General features: G+C 55.0%; 1 protein-coding gene across 4 annotated transcripts; it reads left to right on the forward strand.

Annotated features, from left to right (window-relative positions):
- Nucleotides 1-368: 368 nt before the first annotated feature.
- On the forward strand, nt 369-24,171 carry cops7a (COP9 constitutive photomorphogenic homolog subunit 7A). Of its 4 annotated transcripts, none has more exons than XM_070870476.1 (8): nt 369-476; nt 1,954-2,141; nt 9,427-9,502; nt 10,893-10,981; nt 12,579-12,781; nt 17,655-17,760; nt 20,542-20,681; nt 22,868-24,171. In XM_070870476.1, the coding sequence occupies exons 2-8, from the start codon at nt 1,980-1,982 to the stop codon at nt 22,905-22,907; spliced, it is 816 nt and encodes a 271-aa protein (XP_070726577.1). In that variant the 5' UTR covers nt 369-476; nt 1,954-1,979; the 3' UTR covers nt 22,908-24,171. The 4 variants fall into 4 exon arrangements, with proteins under 4 accessions (XP_070726577.1, XP_070726579.1, XP_070726580.1 ...); XM_070870478.1 differs by having other exon boundaries at nt 17,655-17,730; XM_070870477.1 differs by lacking the exon at nt 369-476 and adding an exon at nt 1,720-1,741.
- Nucleotides 24,172-25,767: the final 1,596 nt, after the last annotated feature.

Genomic DNA, 25,767 nt, shown 5'->3' on the forward strand with positions numbered 1-25,767 from the left:
AGCTACTACGTTCCAAATCAATGGGAGCGGCGTACGGCCCATTATTCCCCCCTGCCTCTGCTTGACGGCCTGACCGGCGCGTCATGAAACGCGACGCCGCCCACTGTCGCTTTGATTGACGTGGCCTTTAGCGAATCGGCAGCCGAGCTTGGCTGTCACTCACCCTATCCTCAACGGAAATTGGTGAGCAGCGACGGTGACGCTCAGGGGGCGGAACAATGGATCCTCTGCGCGCTGCTGCCAGGCTGGGGTGATTGACATACGGCTCATCCAATCGTACGGCAGGGTGGGTTGATTGACGGACGTTTGCACCAATAGACGGCCAGTTGGAGGGGCGTGCGCTGCCAGGCGATTGGTGGGTCTGTTGCTCGTGGCGATGGGTCAATGGGAAGGCGAGACTCAGGGGCAGCCGGCCAATGAGGGGCGGCGGGTGTTCCTGATGCCGGTGATGCCTGTGTGAGGGGCTTCAACTGCAGGTACAGGGGGGTGCCTGGGCACTCGAGCCCCAGGCTTTTGGGGCCTAGTTATGAGTTAACCAGGTTAAAATAACCAGAGGAGGGGTTAACCAGGTTAAAATAAACAGGGTGGGAGTTAAGTTAAAATAACCAGAGGGGGGGTTTAACCAGGTTAAAATAAACAGGGTGGGAGTTAACCAGGTTAAAATAACCAGAGGGGGGGTTTAACCAGGTTAAAATAAACAGGGTGGGAGTTAACCAGGTTAAAATAACCAGAGGGGGTGGTTAACCAGGTTAAAATAACCAGAGGGGGGAGGGGGGAGGGGGGGTTAACCAGGTTAAAATAACCAGAGTGGGGGGTTAACCAGGCTAAAATAACCAGGGTGGGAGTTAAGTTAAAATAAGCAGAGGGGGAGTTAACCAAGTTAAAATAACCAGAGCGGGGGTTTAACCATGTTAAAATAACCAGGAGAGGGGGGTTGAACTGGGTTAAAATAACCCATTTGGGAGATAACCAGGTTAAAATAACCAGAGGGGAAGTCAACTGGATTAAAATAACCCATTTGGCAGATAACCAGATTAAAATAACTCATTTGGGAGGTAACAGAGTTAAAAGAACTCATTTGGGCACTAACTGGGTTAAAATAACCCATTTGGGAGATAACCAGGTTAAAATAACTCATTTGGGAGGTAACAGGGTTAAAAGAACTCATTTGGGCACTAACTGGGTTAAAATAACCCATTTGGAAGATAACCAGGTTAAAATAACCAGAGGGGAAGTCAACTGGATTAAAATAACCCATTTGGGAGTTAGCAAGGTTAAAATAACCCATTTGGGAGTTAGCAAGGTTAAAATAACCCATTTGGGAGTTAGCAAGGTTAAAATAACCCATTTGGGAGTTAGCAAGGTTAAAATAACCCATTTGGGAGTTAGCAAGGTTAAAATAACCCATTTGGAGTTAATAGGTTTAAAATAATTTATGTGGGAGTTAACTGGGTCAAAATAACCAGAGGGGGGACTTAACTGGGTAGAAATAACCAGGGTGTGTAAATTGGCTGAAAATAATAAATAAGTCAACTGGGTGAGGTTAATTGGCGGGGGGCTTTAACCGGCGAAAATAACCGGGGGGATAAACTGTGTGAGAGTCACCGAGGGATTGATAAACACTCTGGGACCTGGATTCAATTCAGCCCTCGCTGGGGGATTCACTCAAATAATCGGGTAACCGGAGAGGCCCCAGCTCCGAGGCTCCTGGCTCATGCTGAGTTAGCCAAGGATGGAACGGGTGAGGAAGAAAAATCAGCCTGGGATCCTGCTTCCTGACCAGTGAGATGGGATTGAGCTCGGCCATGACGCCTCTGCAGTCGAATATCTGGCGCAAGTCAGCGTCCCATTTCGGGGGTGGGGAATGGCCGATTGGGGGGGGTGACGAGATGGGGAGCAGCTGCTTATCCTTAATCACTGTCTTATTTTTCTGCCCCCTGTTCTTTCCCTCAGTTCCCCGTTTGGCCTGCATTGCAGCGATGATGACGGAGGTCAAGGCCAGCGGGCAGTCGCTGGAGCAGTTCCTCCTGCTTGCCAAGACGGTGAGAGGGGCAGCCCTGGTGGCCCTTATCAACCAGCTGCTCGAGGTACCTGGAGTGTACGTTTTTGGCGAGTTCTTGGAGATGCCCAATATTCAGGAGGTGAGCGACAACTCTGTATCTAACCCGTGCTGTACCTGCCCTGGGAGTGTTTGATGGGACAGTGTAGAGGGAGCTTTACTCTGTATCTAACCCCCTGTACCTGCCCTGGGAGTGTTTGATGGGACAGTGTAGAGGGAGCTTTACTCTGTATCTAACCCGTGCTGTACCTGCCCTGGGAGTGTTTGATGGGACAGTGTAGAGAGAGCTTTACTCTGTATCTAACCCCCTGTACCTGCCCTGGGAGTGTTTGATGGGACAGTGTAGAGAGAGCTTTACTCTGTATCTAACCCACTGTACCTGCCCTGGGAGTGTTTGATGGGGACAGTGTAGAGGGAGCTTTACTCTGTATCTAACCCCCTGTACCTGCCCTGGGAGTGTTTGATGGGACAGTGTAGAGGGAGCTTTACTCTGTATCTAACCCGTGCTGTACCTGTCCTAGGAGTGTTTGATGGGGACAGTGTAGAGGGAGCTTTACTCTGTATCTAACCCCCTGTACCTGCCCTGGGAGTGTTTGATGGGACAGTGTAGAGGGAGCTTTACTCTGTATCTAACCCTGTGCTGTACCTGCCCTGGGAGTGTTTGATGGGACAGTGTAGAGGGAGCTTTACTCTGTATCTAACCCCGTGCTGTACCTGCCCTGGGAGTGTTTGATGGGGACAGTGTAGAGGGAGCTTTACTCTGTATCTAACCCCCTGTACCTGCCCTGGGAGTGTTTGATGGGACAGTGTAGAGGGAGCTTTACTCTGTATCTAACCCCCTGTACCTGCCCTGGGAGTGTTTGATGGGACAGTGTAGAGGGAGCTTTACTCTGTATCTAACCCCCTGTACCTGCCCTGGGAGTGTTTGATGGAACAGTGTAGAGGGAGCTTTACTCTGTATCTTACCCCCTGTACCTGCCCTGGGAGTGTTTGATGGGACAGTGTAGAGGGAGCTTTACTCTGTATCTTACCCCCTGTACCTGCCCTGGGAGTGTTTGATGGGACAGTGCAGAGGGAGCTTTACTCTGTATCTAACCCGTGTCTGGGAGTGTTTAGGAGGAGATGTCGGGCCTTCGTGAGACCCTACCTGGTGTACTGTGCCGTTTTGGTCTCCTTATCCAAGGAACGATATACCTGCCTTCGACCAGATGTAACGAAGGTTCACTCGATTGAATTTTCGAATGAGATGGCTGTCCTTTGAGTAGATTGGGTCTATATGATGATCAGTGGTGTACATTTAAGGAGATATTTCGCAACTCTCAAAAAAATATATCCCAGTGAGGAGGAAAGGGTGTAAGAGAAAAGATAGCCATCCATGGCAAAATAAAGCACGGTATCCAATTAAAAACAAGGGTGTACAAAGTGGCCAAAACCAGTGGGAGGGCAGAAGATTGGGAAGCTTTTAATAGCCAGCAAAGAACGACTAAATAAATGATTTAAGAAAGGGAAGACTATGAAAGTAAATTAGCACAAAATATAAAAACACATAGCAAGACTGTCTATAGGTATATAAAAAGGAAAAGAGTGGCTAAAGTAAATGTTGGTCCCTTAGAGGACGAGACCGGGGAACTAGTAATGGGGAACATGGAGATGGCAGAAACTCTGAACAAGTATTTTGTATCAGTCTTTACGGTAGAGGACACTAACAATATTCCAACAGTGGATAGTCTTGGGGCTTTTTGGGGGAGGGAGGAAATTAACACAATCACAATCACTAAGGAGGTGGTACTCAGTAAGATAATGGGGACAAGAGGCAGACCTCATAGAAACATATAAAATTCTGACGGGGTTAGACAGGTTAGATGCAGGAAGAATGTTCCCAATGTTGGGGAAGTCCAGAACCAGGGGTCACAGTCTAAGGATAAGGGGTAAGCCATTTAGGACCGAGATGCGGAGGAACTTCTTCACCCAGAGAGTGGTGAACCTGTGGAATTCTCTACCACAGAAAGTTGTTGAGGCCAATTCACTAAATATATTCAAAAAGGAGTTAGATGAGGTCCTTACTGCTAGGGGGATCAAGGGGTATGGCGAGAAAGCAGGAATGGGGTACTGAAGTTGAATGTTCAGCCATGAACTCATTGAATGGCGGTGCAGGCTAGAAGGGCCGAATGGCCTACTCCTGCACCTATTTTCTATGTTTCTATGTTTCTATGTTTCTAAATCCCCTGGACCTGATGGCTTGCATCCTAGGGTCTGAAGAGAAGTAGCAGCAGGGAAAGTAGATACATTAGTTGTAATTTACCAAAATTCCCCGGATTCTGGGGAGGTCCCAGCAGATTGGAAAACTGCAAATGTAACGCCCCTATTTAAAAAAAGGAGGCAGACAAAAAAAGCAGGAAACTATAGACCAGTTAGCCGAACATCTGTGGTTGGGAAAATGTTGGAGTCCATTATTAAAGAAGCAGTAGCAGGACATTTGGATAAGCAAAATTCGGTCAGGCAGAGTCAGCATGGATTTATGAAGGGGAAGTCATCTTTGACAAATTTGCTGGAGTTCTTTTGAGGATGTAACGAACAGGGTGGATAAAGGGGAACCAGTGGATGTGGTGTATTTGGATTTCCAGAAGGCATTTGACAAGGTGCCACATAAAAGGTTACTGCACAAGATAAAAGTTCGCGGGGTTGGGGGTAATATATTAGCACGGATAGAGGATTGGCTAACAGAGAACAGAGAGTCGGGATAAATGGTTCTTATATTCCCTGGTGTTTAGAAGAAGGAGAAGTGAGTTTATTGAAACGTATAAAATTCTTTTAAGGCTTGACAGAGTAAAGAGAGAAAGAAAGACTTCCATTTACATAGCGCCTTTCACGACCACCAGACGTCTCAAAGCGCTTTACAGCCAATTAAGTACTTTTGGAGTACAGTCACTGTTGTATTGTGGGAAACACAGCAGCCAATTTGTGCACAGCAAGCTCCCACACACAGCAATGTGATAATGACCCAGATAATCTGTTTTTGTTATGTTGATTGAGAGAGAAATATTGGCCCCAGGACACCGGGGAGAACTCCCCTGCGCTCCCTCAGTACCGCCCCTCCGGCAGTGCGGCGCTCCCTCAGTACTGCCCCTCCGGCAGTGCGGCGCTCCCTCAGTACTGCCCCTCCGACAGTGCAGCACTCCCTCAGTACCGCCCCTCCGGCAGTGCGGCGCTCCCTCAGTACCGCACCTCCGGCAGTGCGGCGCTCCCTCAGTACTGCCCCTCTGGCAGTGCGGCGCTCCCTCAGTACTGCCCCTCCGGCAGTGCGGCGCTCCCTCAGTACTGCCCCTCCGACAGTGCGGCACTCCCTCAGTACTGCCCCTCCGACAGTGCGGCACTCCCTCAGTACTGCCCCTCCGACAGTGCGGCACTCCCTCAGTACTGCCCCTCCGACAGTGCGGCATTCCCTCAGTACTGCCCCTCCGACAGTGCGGCACTCCCTCAGTACTGCCCCTCCGACAGTGCGGCGCTCCCTCAGTACTGCCCCTCCGACAGTGCGGCGCTCCCTCAGTACCGCCCCTCCAACGGGGTTGGACAGACTGGATGCGGGGAGGGTGTTTCCCGGGGCTGGGAAGTCTAGAACAAGGGGTCACAGTCTCAGGATACGGGGGAGGAAATTTAGGACCGAGATGAGGAGAAATGTCTTCACTCAGAGGGTGGTGAACCTGTGGAATTCTCTACCACAGAAGGCTGTGGAGGCCAAGTCACTGAATATATTTAAGAGGGAGATAGATAGATTTCTAGACACAAAAGACATCAAGGGGTATGGGGAGAAAGCGGGAATATGGTGTTGAGATAGAGGATCAGCCATGATCGTATTGAATGGTGATGCAGACTCGAATGGCCGACTCCTGCTCCTGTTTTCTATGTTTCTTCTGACTGGTGTGAGGTTCCCGTGCTGTATATCAGTTTGTTGCTTTTGACGTGCAGCCCATCAGCTGGGGAGGGGAATCACTGGGCCCTCGTCCTACATCCTGTTGACAGTGCAGTCAAACGGCGGGAGTTTCCTATCAAATCTACCGGAGATATCGGGGGCTGGAGGTCATGGGGAGGCGTGAGGGGGATGACGAGGGAGATGGAGAGAACAAGGGAAGATGGAGGAGGGGGAGGGGGGGGGGAGGGAAGGGAAGGGAGACTTGTATTTATCATAGGCAGCCCCTCGGAGTCGAGGAAGACTTGCTTCCACTCTTAAAAGCGAGTTCTCAGGTGGCTGAACAGCCCAATGCGAGAGCCACAGTCCCTGTCACAGGTGGGACAGACGGTGGTTGAGGGAAGGGGAGGGTGGGACTGGTTTGCCGCACGCTCCTTCCGCTGCCTGCGCTTGCTTTCTGCACGCTCTCGGCGCCGAGACTCGAGGTGCTCAGCGCCCTCCCGGATGCACTTCCTCCACTGAGGGGCGGGACTGATCTTTGGGCCAGGGACTCCCAGGTGTCGGTGGGGATGTTGCACTTCAGGGAGGGGGTGTCCCTTGTAACGTTTTCTCTGCCCACCTGGGGCTCGCTTGCCGTGAAGGAGTTCCGAGTCGAGCGCTCGCTTTGGGAGTCTCGTGTCTGGGGGGCGTGCGGACGATGTGGCCCTGCCCAGCGGAGCTGGTCGAGTGTGGTCAGTGCTTCGATGCTGGGGATGTTGGGCCTGGTCGAGGACGCTAACGTTGGTGCGTCTGTCCTCCCGGGGGATTTGCAGGATCTTGGATTTATATTGCGCCTTTCACGACCACCGGACGTCTCAAAGCGCTTCACAGCCACTGGAAGTACTTTTGGTGTGTAGTCACTGTTGTAATGTGGGAAACGCGGCAGCCAATTTGTGCACAGCAAGCTCCCACACACAGCAGTCTGGTGATGACCCAGATAAGTTTTTTGGGTTATTTTGATTGAGGGATAAATATTGGCCCAGGACAGCGGGGAGAGCTACCCTGCTCTTTCGAAATAGTGCCGCGGGATCTTTTACATCTTCTTGAGAGAGCAGAGGCGGCCTCGGTTTAACATCTCATCTGAAAGACCGGGGAGAGGGGAGGCTGGGATGTGGGGAAGGAGGGGGCGAGGGAAGGGAGTGAGGGAAAGGGAGCATATAGGAGAGAGGGAAGGGGGGGGGGGCAGAGGGGAGGACGAGGGAGGATAGAGAGCGTGGGGAGGGAAGGGGAGATAGGGGAGAGCAAATGTGAGAACCGCAGTCATCCCGAGCTCTGTAACCAAGTGCCGATGGAAGTAAAAAGAGACGGTGTTGGAAAACTCGGCGGGTCAGTGGCGAGAGAAACAGAGTTAACCTTTCAGGTCTGGGACCCTTCCTCAGAACTGGTGAATGTTCGAAATGAACAGATTCTTCTGGAGCACGGAAATGGGTGGGGAGAGAAGGAAAGAACAAAGGGGAAGGTCGGTAGTCGGGTGGAAGGCAGGAGAGATTGTAGGGACAAAATGGAAAAGTTCACGGGGTTGGGGGTAATATACGAGCATGGATAGAGGATTGGCTAACTAACAGAAAACAGAGAGTCGGGATAAATGGTTCATTCTCGGGTTGGCAATCAGTAACTACTGATTGCAAAGGGGATGGAGTATAAAAGCAGGGAAGTCTTGCTCCAGTTATACAGGGTATTGGTGAGGCCACACCTGGAGTACTGCGTGCAGTTTTGGTCTCCATATTTACGAAAGGATATACTTGCTTTGGAGGCAGTTCAGAGAAGGTTCACTCGGTTGATTCTGGGGATGAGGGGGTTGACTTATGAGGAAAGGTTGAGGAGGTTGGGCCTCTACTCATTGGAATTCAGAAGAATGAGAGGTGATCTTATCGAATCGTATAAGATTATGAGGGGGCTCGACAAGGTGGATGCAGAGAGGATGTTCCCACTGATGGGGGGAGACTAGAACTAGGGGGCATGGTCTTAGAATAAGGGGCCACCCATTTAAAACTGAGATGAGGAGGAATTTCTTCTCTCAGAGGGTTGTAAATCTGTGGAATTCGCTGCCTCAGAGAGCTGTGGAAGCCGGGACATTGAATAAGTTTAAGACAGAGATCGACAGTTTCTTAACCGATAAGGGGGCGGGCAGGGAAGTGGAGCTGTGTCCATGATCGGATCAGCCATGATCGTATTAAATGGCGGAGCAGGCTCGAGGGGCCGAATGGCCGACTCCTGCTCCTATTTCTGATGTTCTTATGATGGGCTGAGATGGTAATGGTACAAGTTAGGAAACAAAAGATGAGTCTAGATAGGGTATGAACGGCGAGATAATTACCAGCTGCCTTGGGAGACAGAGAAAATATATAAGATTGGGGGGGGGGGGGGTTGGTTTAAAAAAAAAAGGAGGAAAGGGAATTAAAATGTGGGCAGAGGTTATGGTCCATAATTGTTGAACTCGATGTTGAGTACAGAAAGAAGGCTGTATGGTGCGAAAGAGGAGATGCTGTTCCTCGAGCTTGCGTTGAGCAAATGCATGGCAGATGCAGTATAATGTGGATAAATGTGAGGTTATCCACTTTGGGGGCAAAAACACGAAGGCAGAATATTATCTGAATGGCGGCAGATTTGGAAAAGGGGAGGTGCAACGAGACCTGGGTGTCATGGTACATCAGTCATTGAAGGTTGACATGCAGGTACAGCAGGCGGTGAAGAAGGCAAATGGTATGTTGGCCTTCATAGCGAGAGGATTTGAGTATAGGAGCAGGGAGGTCTTACTGCAGTTGTACAGGGCCTTGGTGAGGCCACACCTGGAATATTGTGTTCAGCTTTGGTCTCCTAATCTGAGGAAGGACGTTCTTGCTATTGAGGGAGTGCAGCGAAGGTTCACCAGACTGATTCCCGGGATGGCTGGACTGACATATGAAGAAAGACTGGATCGACTGGGCTTGTATTCACTGGAGTTTGGAAGGATGAGAGGGGATCTCATAGAAACGTATAAAATTCTGACGGGATGGGACAGGTTAGATGCAGGAAGAATGTTCCCGATGTTGGGGAAGTCCAGAACCAGGGGTCACAGTCTAAGGATAAGGGGGTAAGCCATTTCGGACCGAGATGAGGAGAAACTTCTTCACTCAGAGAGTGGTGAACCTGTGGAATTCTCTACCGCAGAGAGTTGTTGAGGCCAATTCATTGGATATATTCAAAGGGGAGTTAGATGTGACCCTTAAAGGGATCAAGGGGAATGGAGAGAAAGCAGGAAAGGGGTACTGAGGTGAATGATCAGCCATGATCTTATTGAATGGTGGTGCAGGCTCGAAGGGCCGAATGGCCTACTCCTGCACCGATTGTCTATGCTTCATTGGAACAGTGTAGGAGGCTGAGGATGCCGGTTGGGGATAATTGATGTGATTTTTTTCTGTCTCTCTCTCACTCTCTGCAGTTAATGACTGGGCCATACGCACCGTCCTATCAGCTTCTCAGCCTCTTCGCATATGGCACTTTTTCGGATTACATGGGTGAGAGACTGCAGATGGAATCATAGCGCGATACTGGAGCAAGCCTTTTGGCCCATTGTGCCTGTGCTGCCTCTTTGAAGGAGCTATCCAATTAATCCCACTGGGGTACGGGTCCCACACACACCGACTCTCACTGGGATACGGGTCCCACACACACTGACTCTCACTGGGATACGGGTCCCACACACACTGACTCTCACTGGGGTCAGGGTTCCACACACACTGACTCTCACTGGGGTACGGGTCCCACACACACCGACTCTCACTGGGGTACGGGTCCCACACACACTGACTCTCACTTGGGTACGGGTCCCACACACACTGACTCTCACTTGGGTACGGGTCCCACACACACTGACTCTCACTGGGGTACGGGTCCCACACACACTGACTCTCACTGGGGTACGGGTCCCACACACACTGACTCTCACTGGGGTCAGGGTTCCACACACACTGACTCTCACTGGGGTACGGGTCCCACACACACCGACTCTCACTGGGGTACGGGTCCCACACACACTGACTCTCACTTGGGTACGGGTCCCACACACACTGACTCTCACTTGGGTACGGGTCCCACACACACTGACTCTCACTGGGGTACGGGTCCCACACACACTGACTCTCACTGGGGTACGGGTCCCACACACACTGACTCTCACTGGGGTACGGGTCCCACACACACTGACTCTCACTGGGGTACGGGTCCCACACACACTGACTCTCACTGGGGTACAGGTCCCACACACACCGACTCTCACTGGGGTACGGGTCCCACACACACTGACTCTCACTGGGGTACGGGTCCCACACACACCGACTCTCACTGGGGTACGGGTCCCACACACACTGACTCTCACTGGGGTACGGGTCACACACACTGACTCTCACTGGGGTACGTGTCTCACACACACTGACTCTCACTGGGGTACGGGTCCCACACACACTGACTCTCACTGGGGTACGGGTCCCACACACACTGACTCTCACTGGGGTACGGGTCCCACACACACTGACTCTCACTGGGGTACGGGTCACACACACTGACTCTCACTGGGGTATGGGTCCCACACACACTGACTCTCACTGGGGTACAGGTCCCACACACACTGACTCTCACTGGGATACGGGTCCCCCACACACCGACTCTCACTGGGGTACTGGTATAAAGTGGGGGTACACTGTCAGGGTAATGTAGAGGGAGCTCTGTATTGTACCTGCCCCGGGAGCACTCGATACACTGGGTATAAAGTGGGGGTACACTGTCAGGGTAATGTAGAGGGAGCTCTGTATTGTACCTGCCCCGGGAGCACTCGATACACTGGGTATAAAGTGGGGGTACAGTATAGGAAGCGTCACCCCTTGAACTAACTTTATGTTCCCTCTCCAGCGAACGCTTCGAATTTGCCGGTGCTAACTACAGCTCAGAAAAATAAACTACGTCATTTGTCGATTGTTACCATGGCTGCCAAGGTTAAGGTGCGTGTCTGCTCGGTGTGGGGGAGGGTCAGGGGGCTGTGTGGGGGAGGGTCAGGGGGCTGTGTGGGGGAGGGTCAGGGGGCCGTGTGGGGGAGGGGCCCGTGTGGGGGAGGGGCCCGGGTGGGCTCGGTGTGGGGGAGGGGCCCGGGTGGGGGAGGTGTGGGGGAGGGGTCCGGGTGGGCTCGGTGTGGGGGAGGGGCCCGGGTGGGCTCGGTGTGGGGGAGGGGCCCGGGTGGGCTTGGTGTGGGGGAGGGGCCCGGGTGGGGGAGGGGTCCGGGTGGGCTCGGTGTTGGGGAGGGGCCCGGGTGGGGGAGGTGTGGGGGAGGGGCCCGGGTGGGCTCGGTGTGGGGGAGGGGCCCGGGTGGGGGAGGGGCCCGGGTGGGCTCGGTGTTGGGGAGGGGCCCGGGTGGGCTCGGTGAGGGGGAGGGGCCCGGGGGGGCTCGGTGTGGGGGAGGGGCCCGGGTGGGCTCGGTGTGGGGGAGGGGCCCGGGTGGGCTCGGTGTTGGGGAGGGGCCCGGGGGGGCTCGGTGTGGGGGAGGGGCCCGGGGGGGCTCGGTGTGGGGGAGGGGCCCGGGTGGGCTCGGTGTTGGGGAGGGGCCCGGGGGGGCTCGGTGTGGGGGAGGGGCCCGGGGGGGCTCGGTGTGGGGGAGGGGCCCGGGGGGGCTCGGTGTGGGGGAGGGGCCCGGGGGGGCTCGGTGTGGGGGAGGGGCCCGGGTGGGGGAGGTGTGGGGGAGGGGTCCGGGTGGGGGAGGTGTGGGGGAGGGGCCCGGGTGGGCTCGGTGTGGGGGAGGGGCCCGGGTGGGGGAGGTGTGGGGGAGGGGCCCGGGTGGGCTCGGTGTGGGGGAGGGGCCCGGGTGGGGGAGGTGTGGGGGAGGGGCCCGTGTGGGGGAGGGGTCCGGGTGGGCTCGGTGTGGGGGAGGGGCCCGGGTGGGGGAGGTGTGGGGGAGGGGTCCGGGTGGGGGAGGTGTGGGGGAGGGGCCCGGGTGGGCTCGGTGTGGGGGAGGGGCCCGGGTGGGGGAGGTGTGGGGGAGGGGTCCGGGTGGGGGAGGTGTGGGGGAGGGGCCCGGGTGGGCTCGGTGTGGGGGAGGGGCCCGGGTGGGGGAGGGGCCCGGGTGGGGGAGGGGTCCGGGTGGGCTCGGTGTGGGGGAGGGGCCCGGGGGGGCTCGGTGTGGGGGAGGGGCCCGGGGGGGCTCGGTGTGGGGGAGGGGCCCGGGGGGGCTCGGTGTGGGGGAGGGGCCCGGGTGGGCTCGGTGTGGGGGAGGGGCCCGGGTGGGCTCGGTGTGGGGGAGGGGCCCGGGTGGGCTCGGTGTTGGGGAGGGGCCCGGGGGGGCTCGGTGTGGGGGAGGGGCCCGGGTGGGCTCGGTGTGGGGGAGGGGCCCGGGTGGGCTCGGTGACGGGGAGGGGCCCGGGTGGGCTCGGTGTCGGACATTGGGACTTTTGTATCCCCCGCTCTCGCCCCCACACACTCTCGCCCCCACACACACTCGCCCCCACACACTCGACCCCCTCGCCCGTCCCCGCCCCCTCGTGCTCCGCCCCTGCCCCCTCGCCACGCCTCTCACTCATACACACTCTCTCTCTCTCTCTCCCACCTCAGTGTATTCCTTACTCTGTGCTGCTCCACGAGCTGGAGATGAAGAACCTGCGGGAGCTGGAGGATCTGATCATTGAGGCGATCTATGCCGACATCGTGCAGGGCAAGCTGGACCAACGGAACCAGCTCCTTGAGGTGGACTACAGCATCGGCCGGGACATCAGGCCCCAGGACATCAGTTCCATGGCCCGGACGCTGCAGGAATGGTACGTCCAGACCCTCCCCGCCAGCGGGGCCTTAATGTAGGCCCCACGGACACTGATTCCCAGCTCTGACACCCCACAGAGAGGCAAGGCCTGAACACAAGGCCCAGAGACACTGAATCCCAGCTGACACCCCACAGAGAGCCAAAGCCTGAACACAAGGCCCAGAGACACTGAATCCCAGCTCTGACACCCCACAGGCAGGCAAAGCCTGAACACAAGGCCCCATGGACACTGAATCCCAGCTCTGACACCCCACAGGCAGGCAAAGCCTGAACACAAGGCCCCATGGACACTGAATCCCAGCTCTGACACCCCACAGGCAGGCAAAGCCTGAACACAAGGCCCAGGGACACTGAATCCCAGCTCTGCCACCCCACAGACAGGCAAAGCCTGAACACAAGGCCCCATGGACAGTGAATCCCAGCTCTGCCACCCCACAGACAGGCAAAGCCTGAACACAAGGCCCAGGGACACTGAATCCCAGCTCTGACACACCACAGACAGACAAAGCCTGAACACAAGGCCCCATGGACACTGAATCCCAGCTCTGACACCCCACAGACAGGCAAAGCCTGAACACAAGGCCCCAGGGACACTGAATCCCAGCTCTGACACCCCACAGACAGGCAAAGCCTGAACACAAGGCCCCATGGACACTGAATCCCAGCTCTGACACACCACAGACAGACAAAGCCTGAACACAAGGCCCAGGGACACTGAATCCCAGCTCTGACACCCCACAGACAGAATGGGGAGTGGAGGGACATGGAGCAGTTGATACCCAAAGCCTAAGGAGGCTCGTAACGGACGTTAGCAGGATCTTTGACCGAGCTCTGATCACCACCTGACTCCCCGTCCCTCTCTGACTCAACCCGGAACACACTTGCCAGCAGGTGTCAGTGGACTTTGATCTGAATCGGGAATCCTGGCTACGTTTCCTCCCTTTTGATGCGAGGGCCAAAGCTGAGGCCAATTGAAAGCCCCCCCCCCTCCCCCCACTGCTCTCCGAGATCAGGCTAACTCAGCACAGGCCGAGAATGAAGCCTGGGCTTTTCCTGCTCTGTGTGCGTGTGTCGAGAGAGGAGGCAATACATTAGACGCCTCAAATCGCTGGAGAAACACCACCGACGATGTCTCCGCAAGATCCTGCCAATCCCCCGGGAGGACAGACGCACCAACGTTAGCGTCCTCGACCAGGCCCAACATCCCCAGCATCGAAGCACTGACCACACTCGACCAGCTCCGCTGGGCAGGGCCACATCGTCCGCACGCCCCCCAGACACGAGACTCCCAAAGCGAGCGCTCTACTCGGAACTCCTTCACGGCAAACGAGCCAAAGGTGGGCAGAGGAAACGTTACAAGGGACACCCCCCTCCCTGATAAAGTGCAACATCCCCACCGACACCTGGGAGACCCTGGGCCCAAAGACCAGTCCGCCCCTAAGTGGAGGAAGTGCATCCGGGAGGGCGCTGAGCACCTCGAGTCTCGTCGCCGAGAGCATGCAGAAAGCAAGCGCAGGCAGCGGAAGGAGCGTGCGGCAAACCAGTCCCACCCTCCCCTTCCCTCAACCACTGTCTGTCCCACCTGTGACGGGGACTGTGGCTCTCGTATTGGGCTGTTCAGCCACCGGAGGACTCATGTTAAGAGTGGAAGCAAGTCTTCCTCGATTTCGAGGGACTGCCTTTGATGGTCCCTCGAATCGAGGATGACTTGCTTCCATGTCAAAAAGTTCACAGGTGTTTCAGTGAAGGACCTAATATTCCGGATCCCGAACAGCATCCTGAAGGATGGAAGATGCCTGTGCGTGGATTGTTTTAACGTGGGGTGGCCGTTGTACACCAGCCACCACACGGGCCTGACAGAGCTAGGTCTTGGTCCAGGGTCAAGGGTTAACCAGGACGACTGGAGACCAGCTCTGCTGCACGGGCCTAGTGTGCACACATATCGCAGTGTGGGCTGGCCCCGTGCTGCCCCCTGGGCCCTCGGCTCTTCTGGGCCCCAAACTCTCGCCTCTCCCGGGCCCCGGTCACGTCGCTCTACGTTCTCTCGCCACTCCTTCGCCCCGACCTTGCCACTCCTGCTGTACCTGCCCACGCTCCAATCACTGACCTGCATCTTGGTGACGTCTCTCTTCCCTATCTCCTGCTCCAGCACGTGCTGCTCCCTGGAGTGGTATCCCGCCACGCTGCTCCTTCCGTTCCCCGGCCTGCTCCGATGGTGCTCGCCGGCCGGAGGCTGCGCAGATTTATCTGTACATCATCATCACCATCGGCAGTCCCTCGGAATCGAGGAAGACTTGCTTCCACTCTTAACAAGAGTCCTCAGGTGGCTGAACAGTCCAATACGAGAGCCACAGTCCCTGTCACAGGTGGGACAGACAGTGGTTGAGGGAAGGGAAGGGTGGGACTGGTTTGCCGCACGCTCCTTCCGCTGCCTGCGCTTGCTTTCTGCACGCTCTCGGCGACGAGACTCGAGGTGCTCAGCGCCCTCCCGGATGCACTTCCTCCACTTAGGGGCGGGACTGGTCTTTGGGCCAGGGACTCCCAGGTGTCGGTGGGGATGTTGCACTTTATCAGGGAGGGGGTGTCCCTTGTAACGTTTCCTCTGCCCACCTGGGGCTCGCTTGCCGTGAAGGAGTTCCGAGTAGAGCACTTGCTTTGGGAGTCTCGTGTCTGGGGCGTGCGGACAATGTGGCCCTGCCCAGCAGAGCTGGTCGAGTGTGGTCAGTGCTTCGATGCTGGGGATGTCGGGCCTGGTCGAGGACGCTAACGTTGGTGCGTCTGTCCTCCCGGGGGATTTGCAGGATCTTGCGGAGACATCGTCGGTGGCATTTCTCCAGCGACTTGAGGTGTCTACTGTACATGGTCCATGTCTCTGAGCCATACAGGAGGGCGGGTATCACTACAGCCCTGTAGACCATGAGCTGGGGGTGAGATACCTACTGTACATGGTCCGTGTCTCTGAGCCATACAGGAGGGCGGGTATCACTACAGCCCTGTAGACCATGAGCTGGGGGTGAGATACCTACTGTACATGGTCCATGTCTCTGAGCCATACAGGAGGGCGGGTATCACTACAGCCCTGTAGACCATGAGCTGGGGGTGAGATACCTACTGTACATGGTCCATGTCTCTGGGCCATACAGGAGGGTGGGTATCACTACAGCCCTGTAGACCATGAGCTGGGGGTGAGATACCTACTGTACACGGTCCATGTCTCTGATCCATACAGGAGGGTGGGTATCACCACAGCCCTGTAGACCATGAGCTGGGGGTGAGATACCTACTGTACATGGTCCATGTCTCTGGGCCATACAGGAGGGTGGGTATCACTACAGCCCTGTAGACCATGAGCTGGGGGTGAGATACCTACTGTACATGGTCCATGTCTCTGGGCCATACAGGAGGGTGGGTATCACTACAGCCCTGTAGACCATGAGCTGGGGGTGAGATACCTACTGTACATGGTCCGTGTCTCTGAGCCATACAGGAGGGCGGGTATCACTACAGCCCTGTAGACCATGAGCTGGGGGTGAGATACCTACTGTACATGGTCCATGTCTCTGGGCCATACAGGAGGGCGGGTATCACTACAGCCCTGTAGACCATGAGCTGGGGGTGAGATACCTACTGTACATGGTCCATGTCTCTGAGCCATATAGGAGGGCGGGTATCACTACAGCCCTGTAGACCATGAGCTGGGGGTGAGATACCTACTGTACATGGTCCATGTCTCTGGGCCATACAGGAGGGCGGGTATCACTACAGCCCTGTAGACCATGAGCTGGGGGTGAGATACCTAATGTACATGGTCCATGTCTCTGAGCCATACAGGAGGGCGGGTATCACTACAGCCCTGTAGACCATGAGCTGGGGGTGAGATACCTACTGTACATGGTCCATGTCTCTGAGCCATACAGGAGGGCGGGTATCACTACAGCCCTGTAGACCATGAGCTGGGGGTGAGATACCTACTGTACATGGTCCACGTATATGAGCCATACAGGAGGGCGGGTATCACTACAGCCCTGTAGACCATGAGCTGGGGGTGAGATACCTACTGTACATGGTCCATGTCTCTGAGTCATACAGGAGGGCGGGTATCACTACAGCCCTGTAGACCATGAGCTGGGGGTGAGATACCTACTGTACATGGTCCATGTCTCTGGGCCATACAGGAGGGCGGGTATCACTACAGCCCTGTAGACCATGAGCTGGGGGTGAGATACCTACTGTACATGGTCCGTGTCTCTGAGCCATACAGGAGGGCGGGTATCACTACAGCCCTGTAGACCATGAGCTGGGGGTGAGATACCTACTGTACATGGTCCGTGTCTCTGAGCCATACAGGAGGGCGGGTATCACTACAGCCCTGTAGACCATGAGCTCAGTGGCAGGTTTGAGGGCCTGGTCTTCGAACACTCTGTTCCGAAGGCTGCACTGGCGCACTGGAGGCGGTGTTGGATCTTGTCGCCAATGTCTGCTCTTGTTGAGAGGAGGCTCCCGGGGTTTGGGAAATGGTCCACGGTGTCCAGGGCCGGGCCGTGGATCTTGATGACTGGGGGGGGCAGTGCTGTGCGGCGATTGCAGGCTGGTGGAGGACCTTTGTCTTACGGATGTTTAGCGTGAGGCCCGTGCTTTCGTACCCCTCAGTAAATACATCGACCATATCCTGGCGTTCAGCCTCTGTATGTGCACAGACGCAGGCGGCGTCCGCGTACTGCAGCTCGGCGACAGAGGTTGGGGTGGTCTTGGACCTGGCGAGGGTTGAACAGGTTCCCAGTTGCTGTGTGTCTGAACCTTTACCTCTCCTGCTCTCCCCGCCCGGCCCCTCTCTCTCTCCTCTCGCCCCCCCCCCCCCCCCCCCCACTCAGGTGCAATGGGTGTGAAGCAGTGCTTGCTGGGATCGAGGATCAGATTGGACGAGCTGATCAGTACAAGGAGCACCAGGTGAAGGTCAAACAGCAAGTTGAAAATGAGGTTGGTGTTGTGCATGTAGGCGCTCTGTTAATGACTCCACTTGGCACTTGAACTGTACAGACTGTAGTCCGTTCATTGCAGCTCCGTGAGTGAGGACACACACAGGTGACCTCCCTTTTTATACTGGCTCACCCGCAGTGTGCAGGTGACCCTTGGGTCTCCAGCAGCAGCGCCCTCTGGTGTACAGGTACGGTATCTTCAGGCCGCGTGTTGCAGTACATCGTTGACGTGCATCCAAAACAGCGGGTTGTTGGGGTGGGGAGCGGGCGGTGTGGGGCTTGGGGCCCTGGGAGGTTCAGTCAGTTCCCCGGGGGAACACGAACAGTTAGCGCGCAGGTACAGCAAGTGACCAGGAAAGGCCAATGGTATCTTGGCCTTTATTGCAAAGGGGCTGGAGTATAAAAGCAGGGAAGCCCTGCTCCAGTTACACAGGGTGTTGGGTGAGGCCACACCTGGAGTACTGCGTGCAGGTTTTGGTTTCCATATTTAAGAAAGGAATAGAAGAAATAGGAGCAGGAGTAGGCCATACGGCCCCTCGAGCCTGCTCCGCCATTCAATACGATCATGGCTGATCCGATCATGGACACAGCTCCACTTCCCCGCCCGCTCCCCATAACCCCTTTATTCCCTTATCATTTAAGAAACTGTCTATTTCTGTCTTAAATTTATTCAATATCCCGGCTTCCACAGCTCTCTGAGGCAGCGAATTCCACAGATTTACAACCCTCAGAGAAGAAATTCCTCCTCATCTCAGTTTTAAATGAGTGGCCCCTTATTCTAAGATTATGCCCCCCTAGTTCTAGTCACCCCCATCAGTGGGAACATCCTCTCTGCATCCACCTTGTCGAGCCCCCTCATAATCTGATCCGTTTCGATAAGATACGTGCTGTACCTGCCCTGGGAGTGTTTGATGGGACAGTGTAGAGGGAGCTTTACTCTGTATCTAACCCCCTGTACCTGCCCTGGGAGTGTTTGATGGGGACAGTGTAGAGGGAGCTTTACTCTGTATCTAACCCCGTGCTGTACCTGCCCTGGGAGTGTTTGATGGGACAGTGTAGAGGGAGCTTTACTCTGTATCTAAACCCCTGTACCTGCCCTGGGAGTGTGTGATGGGACAGTGTAGAGGGAGCTTTACTCTGTATCTAACCCCCTGTACCTGCCCTGGGAGTGTTTGATGGGGACAGTGTAGAGGGAGCTTTACTCTGTATCTAACCCCGTGCTGTACCTGCCCTGGGAGTGTTTGATGGGACAGTGTAGAGGGAGCTTTACTCTGTATCTAACCCCGTGCTGTACCTGTCCTGGGAGTGTTTGATGGGACAGTGTCGAGGGAGCTTTACTCTGTATCTAACCCCGTGCTGTACCTGCCCTGGGAGTGTTTGATGGGACCGTGTAGAGGGAGCTTTACTCTGTATCTAACCCCCTGTACCTGCCCTGGGAGTGTTTGATGGGACAGTGTAGAGGGAGCTTTACTCTGTATCTAACCCCCTGTACCTGCCCTGGGAGTGTTTGATGGGACAGTGTAGAGGGAGCTTTACTCTGTATCTAACCCCCTGTACCTGACCTGGGAGTGTTTGATGGGACAGTGTAGAGGGACCTTTACTCTGTATCTAACCCCCTGTACCTGCCCTGGGAGTGTTTGATGGGACAGTGTAGAGGGAGCTTTACTCTGTATCTAACCCCGTACTGTACCTGCCCTGGGAGTGTTTGATGGGACAGTGTAGAGGGAGCTTTACTCTGTATCTAACTCCGTGCTGTACCTCCCCTGGGAGTGTTTGATGGGACAGTGTAGAGGGAGCTTTACTCTGTATCTAACCCCCTGTACCTGCCCTGGGAGTGTTTGATGGGACAGTGTAGAGGGAGCTTTACTCTGTATCTAACCCCCTGTACCTGCCCTGGGAGTGTGTAAGGGGACAGTGTAGAGGGAGCTTTACTCTGTATCTAACCCCGTGCTGTACCTGCCCTGGGATTGTTTGATGGGACAGTGTAGAGGGAGCTTTACTCTGTATCTAACCCCCTGTACCTGCCCTGGGAGTGTTTGATGGGACAGTGTAGAGGGAGCTTTACTCTGTATCTGACCCCCTGTACCTGCCCTGGGAGTGTTTGATGGGGACAGTGTAGAGTGAGCTTTACTCTGTATCTAACCCCCTGTACCTGCCCTGGGAGTGTTTGATGGGACAGTGTCGAGGGAGTTTTACTCTGTATCTAACCCCCTGAACCTGCCCTGGGAGTGTTTGATGGGGACAGTGTAGAGGGAGCTTTACTCTGTATCTAACCCCCTGTACCTGCCCTGGGAGTGTTTGATGGGACAGTGTAGAGGGAGCTTTACTCTGTATCTAACCCCCTGTACCTGCCCTGGGAGTGTTTGATGGGACCGTGTAGAGGGAGCTTTACTCTGTATCTAACCCCCTGTACCTGCCCTGGGAGTGTCTGATGGGACAGTGTAGAGGGAGCTTTACTCTGTATCTAACCCCCTGTATCTGCCCTGGGAGTGTTTGATGGGACAGTGTAGAGGGAGCTTTACTCTGTATCTAACCCCCTGTACCTGCCCTGGGAGTGTTTGATGGGACAGTGTAGAGGGAGCTTTACTCTGTATCTAACCCCGTGCTGTACCTGCCCTGGGAGTGTTTGATGGGACAGTGTAGAGGGAGCTTTACTCTGTATCTAACCCCCTGTACCTGCCCTGGGAGTGTTTGATGGGACAGTGTAGAGGGAGCTTTACTCTGTATCTAACCCCCTGTACCTGCCCTGGGAGTGTCTGATGTGCTTACTCCCTTCCCTCAGGTGCTGAACCTGAAGAAGACGTTGAAAGCCACCACTGGGGCCACTGCACAGGAGAGCGAGCAGCATGTAATGGAGACGCGGGACCCTGCACCCGCTCAGGACCTGCGGCAATCTGGCAAGAAGAGCTCCAAGGTCAAAGGGTGAGTGCGGGACCACGCGGACAATGAACGGGTACCGACAATAATTCAGGATGCTGATGGAACATAAGGAATAGGAGCAGGAGTCGGCCACTCGGCCCCTCGAGCCTGCTCCGCCATTCAATGCGATCATGGGCTGATCCGATCATGGACTCGGCTCCACTTCCCCGCCCGCTCCCCATAATCCCTTCACTCCCTTATCGCTCGAAAATCTGGGAGGCCAGCCAGGGGCGCGTGGAATAGTCAAGTCTGGAGGTAACAAAGGCATGGATGAGGGTTTCGGCAGCAGAAGAGCTGGGGCGGGGGGGCCAGCGATATTACGGATATGTGAAGTTGGAAGTTCATATACTCAAAGACAGAGCCTCCACAGCCCTCTGGGGCAGAGAATTCCACAGGTTCACCACCCTCAGAGAAGAAATTCCTCCTCATCTCAGTCCTAAATGGCCGAGCCCTTGTCCTGCGATTGTGTGACCCCTGGTTCTCGACTCCCCAGCCAGGATTAAAGTTGATCGGGTGGAGAGAGGGCAACGCTTTCCTCTGGTGGTGGGCAGTCCAGAGCAAGGGGGCACATTGTTAACATTAGAGACAGGCTGTTGACAAGCAATTCTTCACACAACAAATCAGCCCCCAACCCCCACCCCCAAATTTTCATCAGGCTTGAGGGTCAATCGAAAATATCAAAATTGACATTGATTAGGTTTTAGTTCGGCAAGGGTATGACTGGGCCTCCTCCTGTTCCTGTGTAACAGGCTCGAGGGGCTGAATGGCCTATTCCTGTGTAACAGGCTCGAGGGGCTGAATGGCCTATTCCTGTGTAACAGGCTCGAGGGGCTGAATGGCCTATTCCTGTGTGACAGGCTCGAGGGGCTGAATGGGCCTCCTGTTCCTGCGTAAAAGGCTCGAGAGGCTGAATGGGCCTCCTGTTCCTGCGTAAAAGGCTCGAGAGGCTGAATGGGCCTCCTGCTCCTGTGTAACAGCCTCGAGGGGCTGAATGGGCCTCCTCCTGTTCCTGTGTAACAGCCTCGAGGGGCTGAATGGGCCTCCTGTTCCTGTGTAACAGCTTCGAGGGGCTGAATGGGCCTCCTCCTGTTCCTGTGTAACAGGCTCGAGGGGCTGAATGGGCCTCCTCCTGTTCCTGTGTAACAGGCTCGAGGGGCTGAATGGGCCTCCTGTTCCTGTGTAACAGCTTCGAGGGGCTGAATGGACCTCCTCCTGTTCCTGTGTAACAGGCTCGAGGGGCTGAATGGGCCTCCTCCTGTTCCTGTGTAACAGGCTCGAGGGGCTGAATGGGCCTATTCCTGTGTGACAGGCTCGAGGGGCTGAATGGGCCTCCTGTTCCTGCGTAAAAGGCTCGAGAGTCTGAATGGGCCTCCTGCTCCTGTGTAACAGCCTCGAGGGGCTGAATGGGCCTCCTCCTGTTCCTGTGTAACAGCTTCGAGGGGCTGAATGGGCCTCCTCCTGTTCCTGTGTAACAGGCTCGAGGGGCTGAATGGGCCTCCTCCTGTTCCTGTGTAACAGCTTCGAGGGGCTGAATGGGCCTCCTCCTGTTCCTGTGTAACAGGCTCGAGGGGCTGAATGGGCCTCCTGTTCCTGTGTAACAGCCTCGAGGGGCTGAATGGGCCTCCTGTTCCTGCGTAAAAGGCTCGAGAGGCTGAATGGGCCTCCTGCTCCTGTGTAACAGGCTCGAGGGGCTGAATGGGCCTCCTCCTGTTCCTGTGTAACAGACTCGAGGGGCTGAATGGGCCTCCTCCTGTTCCTGTGTAACAGCCTCGAGGGGCTGAATGGGCCTCCTGTTCCTGTGTAACAGGCTCGAAGGGTTGAATGGGCCTCCTCCTGTTCCTGTGTAACAGGCTCGAGGGGCTGAATGGGCCTCCTCCTGTTCCTGTGTAACAGACTCGAGGGGCTGAATGGGCCTCCTCCTGTTCCTGTGTAACAGGCTCGAGGGGCTGAATGGGCCTCCTCCTGTTCCTGTGTAACAGGCTCGAAGGGCTGAATGGCCCTCCTCTGGTTCAGGGTGTCCCCTCGGTCTGAGATTCTAAACCCTGGTCTCTGACAGCCGCTTCATGGACTGGGAGAGATGATAGTACTATCCTTCGCGAGAGCGCGGCGGGCAGGTGAGGGGGAGGGGCACACATTAACCAATCACTCTTGACGCAGCATTATTTTTATTTTTGCTTTTTTTTCCCCAGGCTGCGAGGAAGCGGAAAGATCTGGTCTAAATCAAACTAATTTCTCCCCTTTCACTTGATGCTTTCTCTCTCTTTGTCGCTCGCATGCCCTCTCTCTTTCTCTTTCTCTCTCTCTCCCCCTCGCTCTGACTCTCTGTCGCTCGCATGCCCTTTCTCTCGCCCTGTCTCTTTCTCGCGCTCTCTCTCGCTCTATGTCTCTCTCCTCACTTATTCTGTCTCTCTCGCTCTATCCTTCTCTCCTCTCTCTGTCTCTCTCTCCCTCTCTCTGTCTCCCTCTCTCTGTCTCTCGTCTCTGTCTCTCTCTCTCTGTCTCTCTCTCTCTGTCTCTCTCTCTCTCTCTGTCTCTCTCTCTCTCTCTGTCTCTCTCTCTCTCTCTGTCTCTCTCTCTCTGTCTCTCTCTCTCTCTCTGTCTCTCTCTCTCTCTGTCTCTCTCTCTCTCTGTGTCTCTCTCTCTCTCTGTGTCTCTCTCTCTCTCTCTGTCTTCTCTCTCTCTCTCTCTCTGTCTCTCTCTCTCTCTCTGTCTCTCTCTCTCTCTCTCTCTGTCTTCTCTCTCTCTCTGTCTTCTCTGTCTCTCTCTCTCTGTCTCTCTCTGTCTCTCTCTCTCTCTCTCTCTCTCTCCCCCTCTCGCTCGCTCTGTCTCTTTCTCCCTACTACCCTTTCCCCCTACTACTCATGACTCTCTCTGTCTCTCTCTGTCTCTCTCTCTCTCTGTCTTCTCTGTCTCTCTCTCTCTGTCTCTCTCTCTCTCTCTCTCTCTCCCCCTCTCGCTCGCTCTGTCTCTTTCTCCCTACTACCCTTTCCCCCTACTACTCATGACTCTCTCTGTCTCTCTCTCTCTGTCTCTCTCTCTCTGTCTCTCTCTCTCTGTCTCTCTCTCTCTCTCTCTCTCTCTCTCTGTCTGCATTCTCCTTGGTTTCGATCTGATCCCTATCCCCAAACCCTCCCGGCAATCTCGTCTCGCAGTAAAAGAAGGGAGCAGCGGGAATATCGATGGGAGTGCGGCGGGATATCGCTCGGCTGCAAGACCGCTTCGTGGTTCCAACGCGGTGACGTCGGACGGAGAAGGGGAAGGGATATGGCGGACGGGAGCCCGAGCTGGCCACACAGTGCCCTCCGGGCCATCGTCGACCTCTGACCCGTCAGCGCTGGGGCCAAACGACTTCGCGAACACGTCCGCACTTGTGTCTGTATCCCTGTTTCTCTCTCTGTCTGTCCGCGTGTGTGTCTTGTGTGTGGGGTTAATTTTTTTTTTTGTCTGCTGCAAAAATCAGGAATATTAAAATGTTTTAGGATGGAATGACAAATTTGTTTCACTGTTGAGGTCTGTGCCAAAGGCAGAGTCTCAGTTAAGGAGGTATTCGAAGCAGTCCTTCCAGTGGGCCCTGACTGCCTCGGTGTCTTAGAAACATGGACAATAGGAGAAGGAGTAGGCCATTCGGCCCTTCGAGCCTGCACCACCATTCAGTATGGTCATGGCTGATCCTCTATCCCAACACCATATTTCCGCTTTCTCCCCATACCCCTTGATGCCTTTTGTGTCTCGAAATCTATCTATCTCCCTCTTCAATATATTCAGTGACTTGGACTCCACAGCCTTCTGTGGTGGAGAATTCCACAGGTTCACTTCCCTCTGAGTGAAGAAATTTCTCCTCATCTCGCTCCTAAATTTCCTCCCCCGTATCCTGAGACTGTGTGACCCCTTGTTCTAGACTTCCCAGCCCCGGGGAAACACCCTCCCCACATCCAGTCTGTCCAACCCCGTCAGAATTTTATACATTTCAATGAGGTCCCCTCTCATTCTTCTAAACTCCAGTGAATACAGGCCCAGTCGACCCAATCTCTCCTCATATGACAGTCCTGCCATCCCAGGAATCAGTCTGGTAAACCTTCGCTGCACTCCCTCTGGGGCAAGTATATCCTTCCTTAGGTAAGGAGACCAGAACTGCTCACAATACTCCAGGTGTGGTCTCACCAAGGCCCTGTATAACTGGAGTAAGACATCCTTGCTCCTCTCCTCAAACACCCAAGTCTTTAATGAGTGTCTCCCCGATCTGGGCCAGCAGTGGGGTGGGGCCTTGGGTGCTTGAGCCATAGGTGGTCTTGACTGCGCTGAAGAATCCTCGCACGTCATGGCTGTCGGCCAGCTGCTGAATGTCATAAGAAATAGGAGCAGGAGTAGGCCATTCGGCCCCTCGAGCCTGCTCCGCCATTTAATAACATCATGGCTGATCCGATCATGGACTCGTCTCCTGTGCTTTCTGCATCCACTGTCTATTTAGGTCGCGGCTATTTTAGAAACATAGAAAATAGGTGCAGGAGTAGGCCCTTCGAGCCTGCACCACCATTCAATATCATGGCTGATCATTCACCTCAGTACCCCATTCCTGCTTTCTCTTCATACCCCTTGATGCCTTTAGCCGTGAGGGCCACATCCAACTCCCTCTTGAATATATCCGATGAACTGGCCTCAACAACTCTCTGCGGTAGAGAATTCCACAGGTTCACAATTCTCTGAGTGAAGAAGTTTCTCCTCATCTCGGTCCTAAATGGCTTGCCCCTTATCCTTAGACTGTGACCCCTGGTTCTGGACTTCCCCAACATCGGGAACATTCTTCCTGCGTCTAACCTGTCCAGTCCCGTCAGAATTTTATATGTTTCTATGAGATCCCCTCTCATTCTTCTAAATTCCAGTGAATACAAGCCCAGTCGATCCAGTCTCTCCTCATATGTCAGTCCTGCCATCCTGGGAATCAGTCTGGTGAACCTTCGCTGCACTTGTTGGCCCTCGGCCTTCAGCCGAGAGCTGTAGAGCTGCTTTAAGTACGACAGGAGAAATGCAGGGAGCAGCACCAGCCCTTGTACATGGCCGCCTTTGACCTCAACCGCGAGGGTCGATGGAG

The sequence above is a fragment of the Pristiophorus japonicus genome, unplaced genomic scaffold (genome assembly GCF_044704955.1).
Source record: "Pristiophorus japonicus isolate sPriJap1 unplaced genomic scaffold, sPriJap1.hap1 HAP1_SCAFFOLD_144, whole genome shotgun sequence".
In the NCBI taxonomy this organism is placed as follows: Eukaryota; Metazoa; Chordata; class Chondrichthyes; family Pristiophoridae; genus Pristiophorus; species Pristiophorus japonicus.

What these genes read in the sequence shown, in the direction of transcription:
- cops7a (XM_070870476.1), top strand. Translation starts at nt 1,980, where the DNA reads ATGATGACGGAGGTCAAGGCCAGCGGGCAGTCGCTGGAGCAGTTCCTC. An exon ending in CACTTTTTCGGATTACATGG is followed by an intron (nt 9,503 to 10,892) that starts GTGAGAGACTGC and finishes TTCCCTCTCCAG; the next exon opens with CGAACGCTTCGAATTTGCCG. An exon ending in AAGAGCTCCAAGGTCAAAGG is followed by an intron (nt 20,682 to 22,867) that starts GTGAGTGCGGGA and finishes TTTTTTCCCCAG; the next exon opens with GCTGCGAGGAAGCGGAAAGA.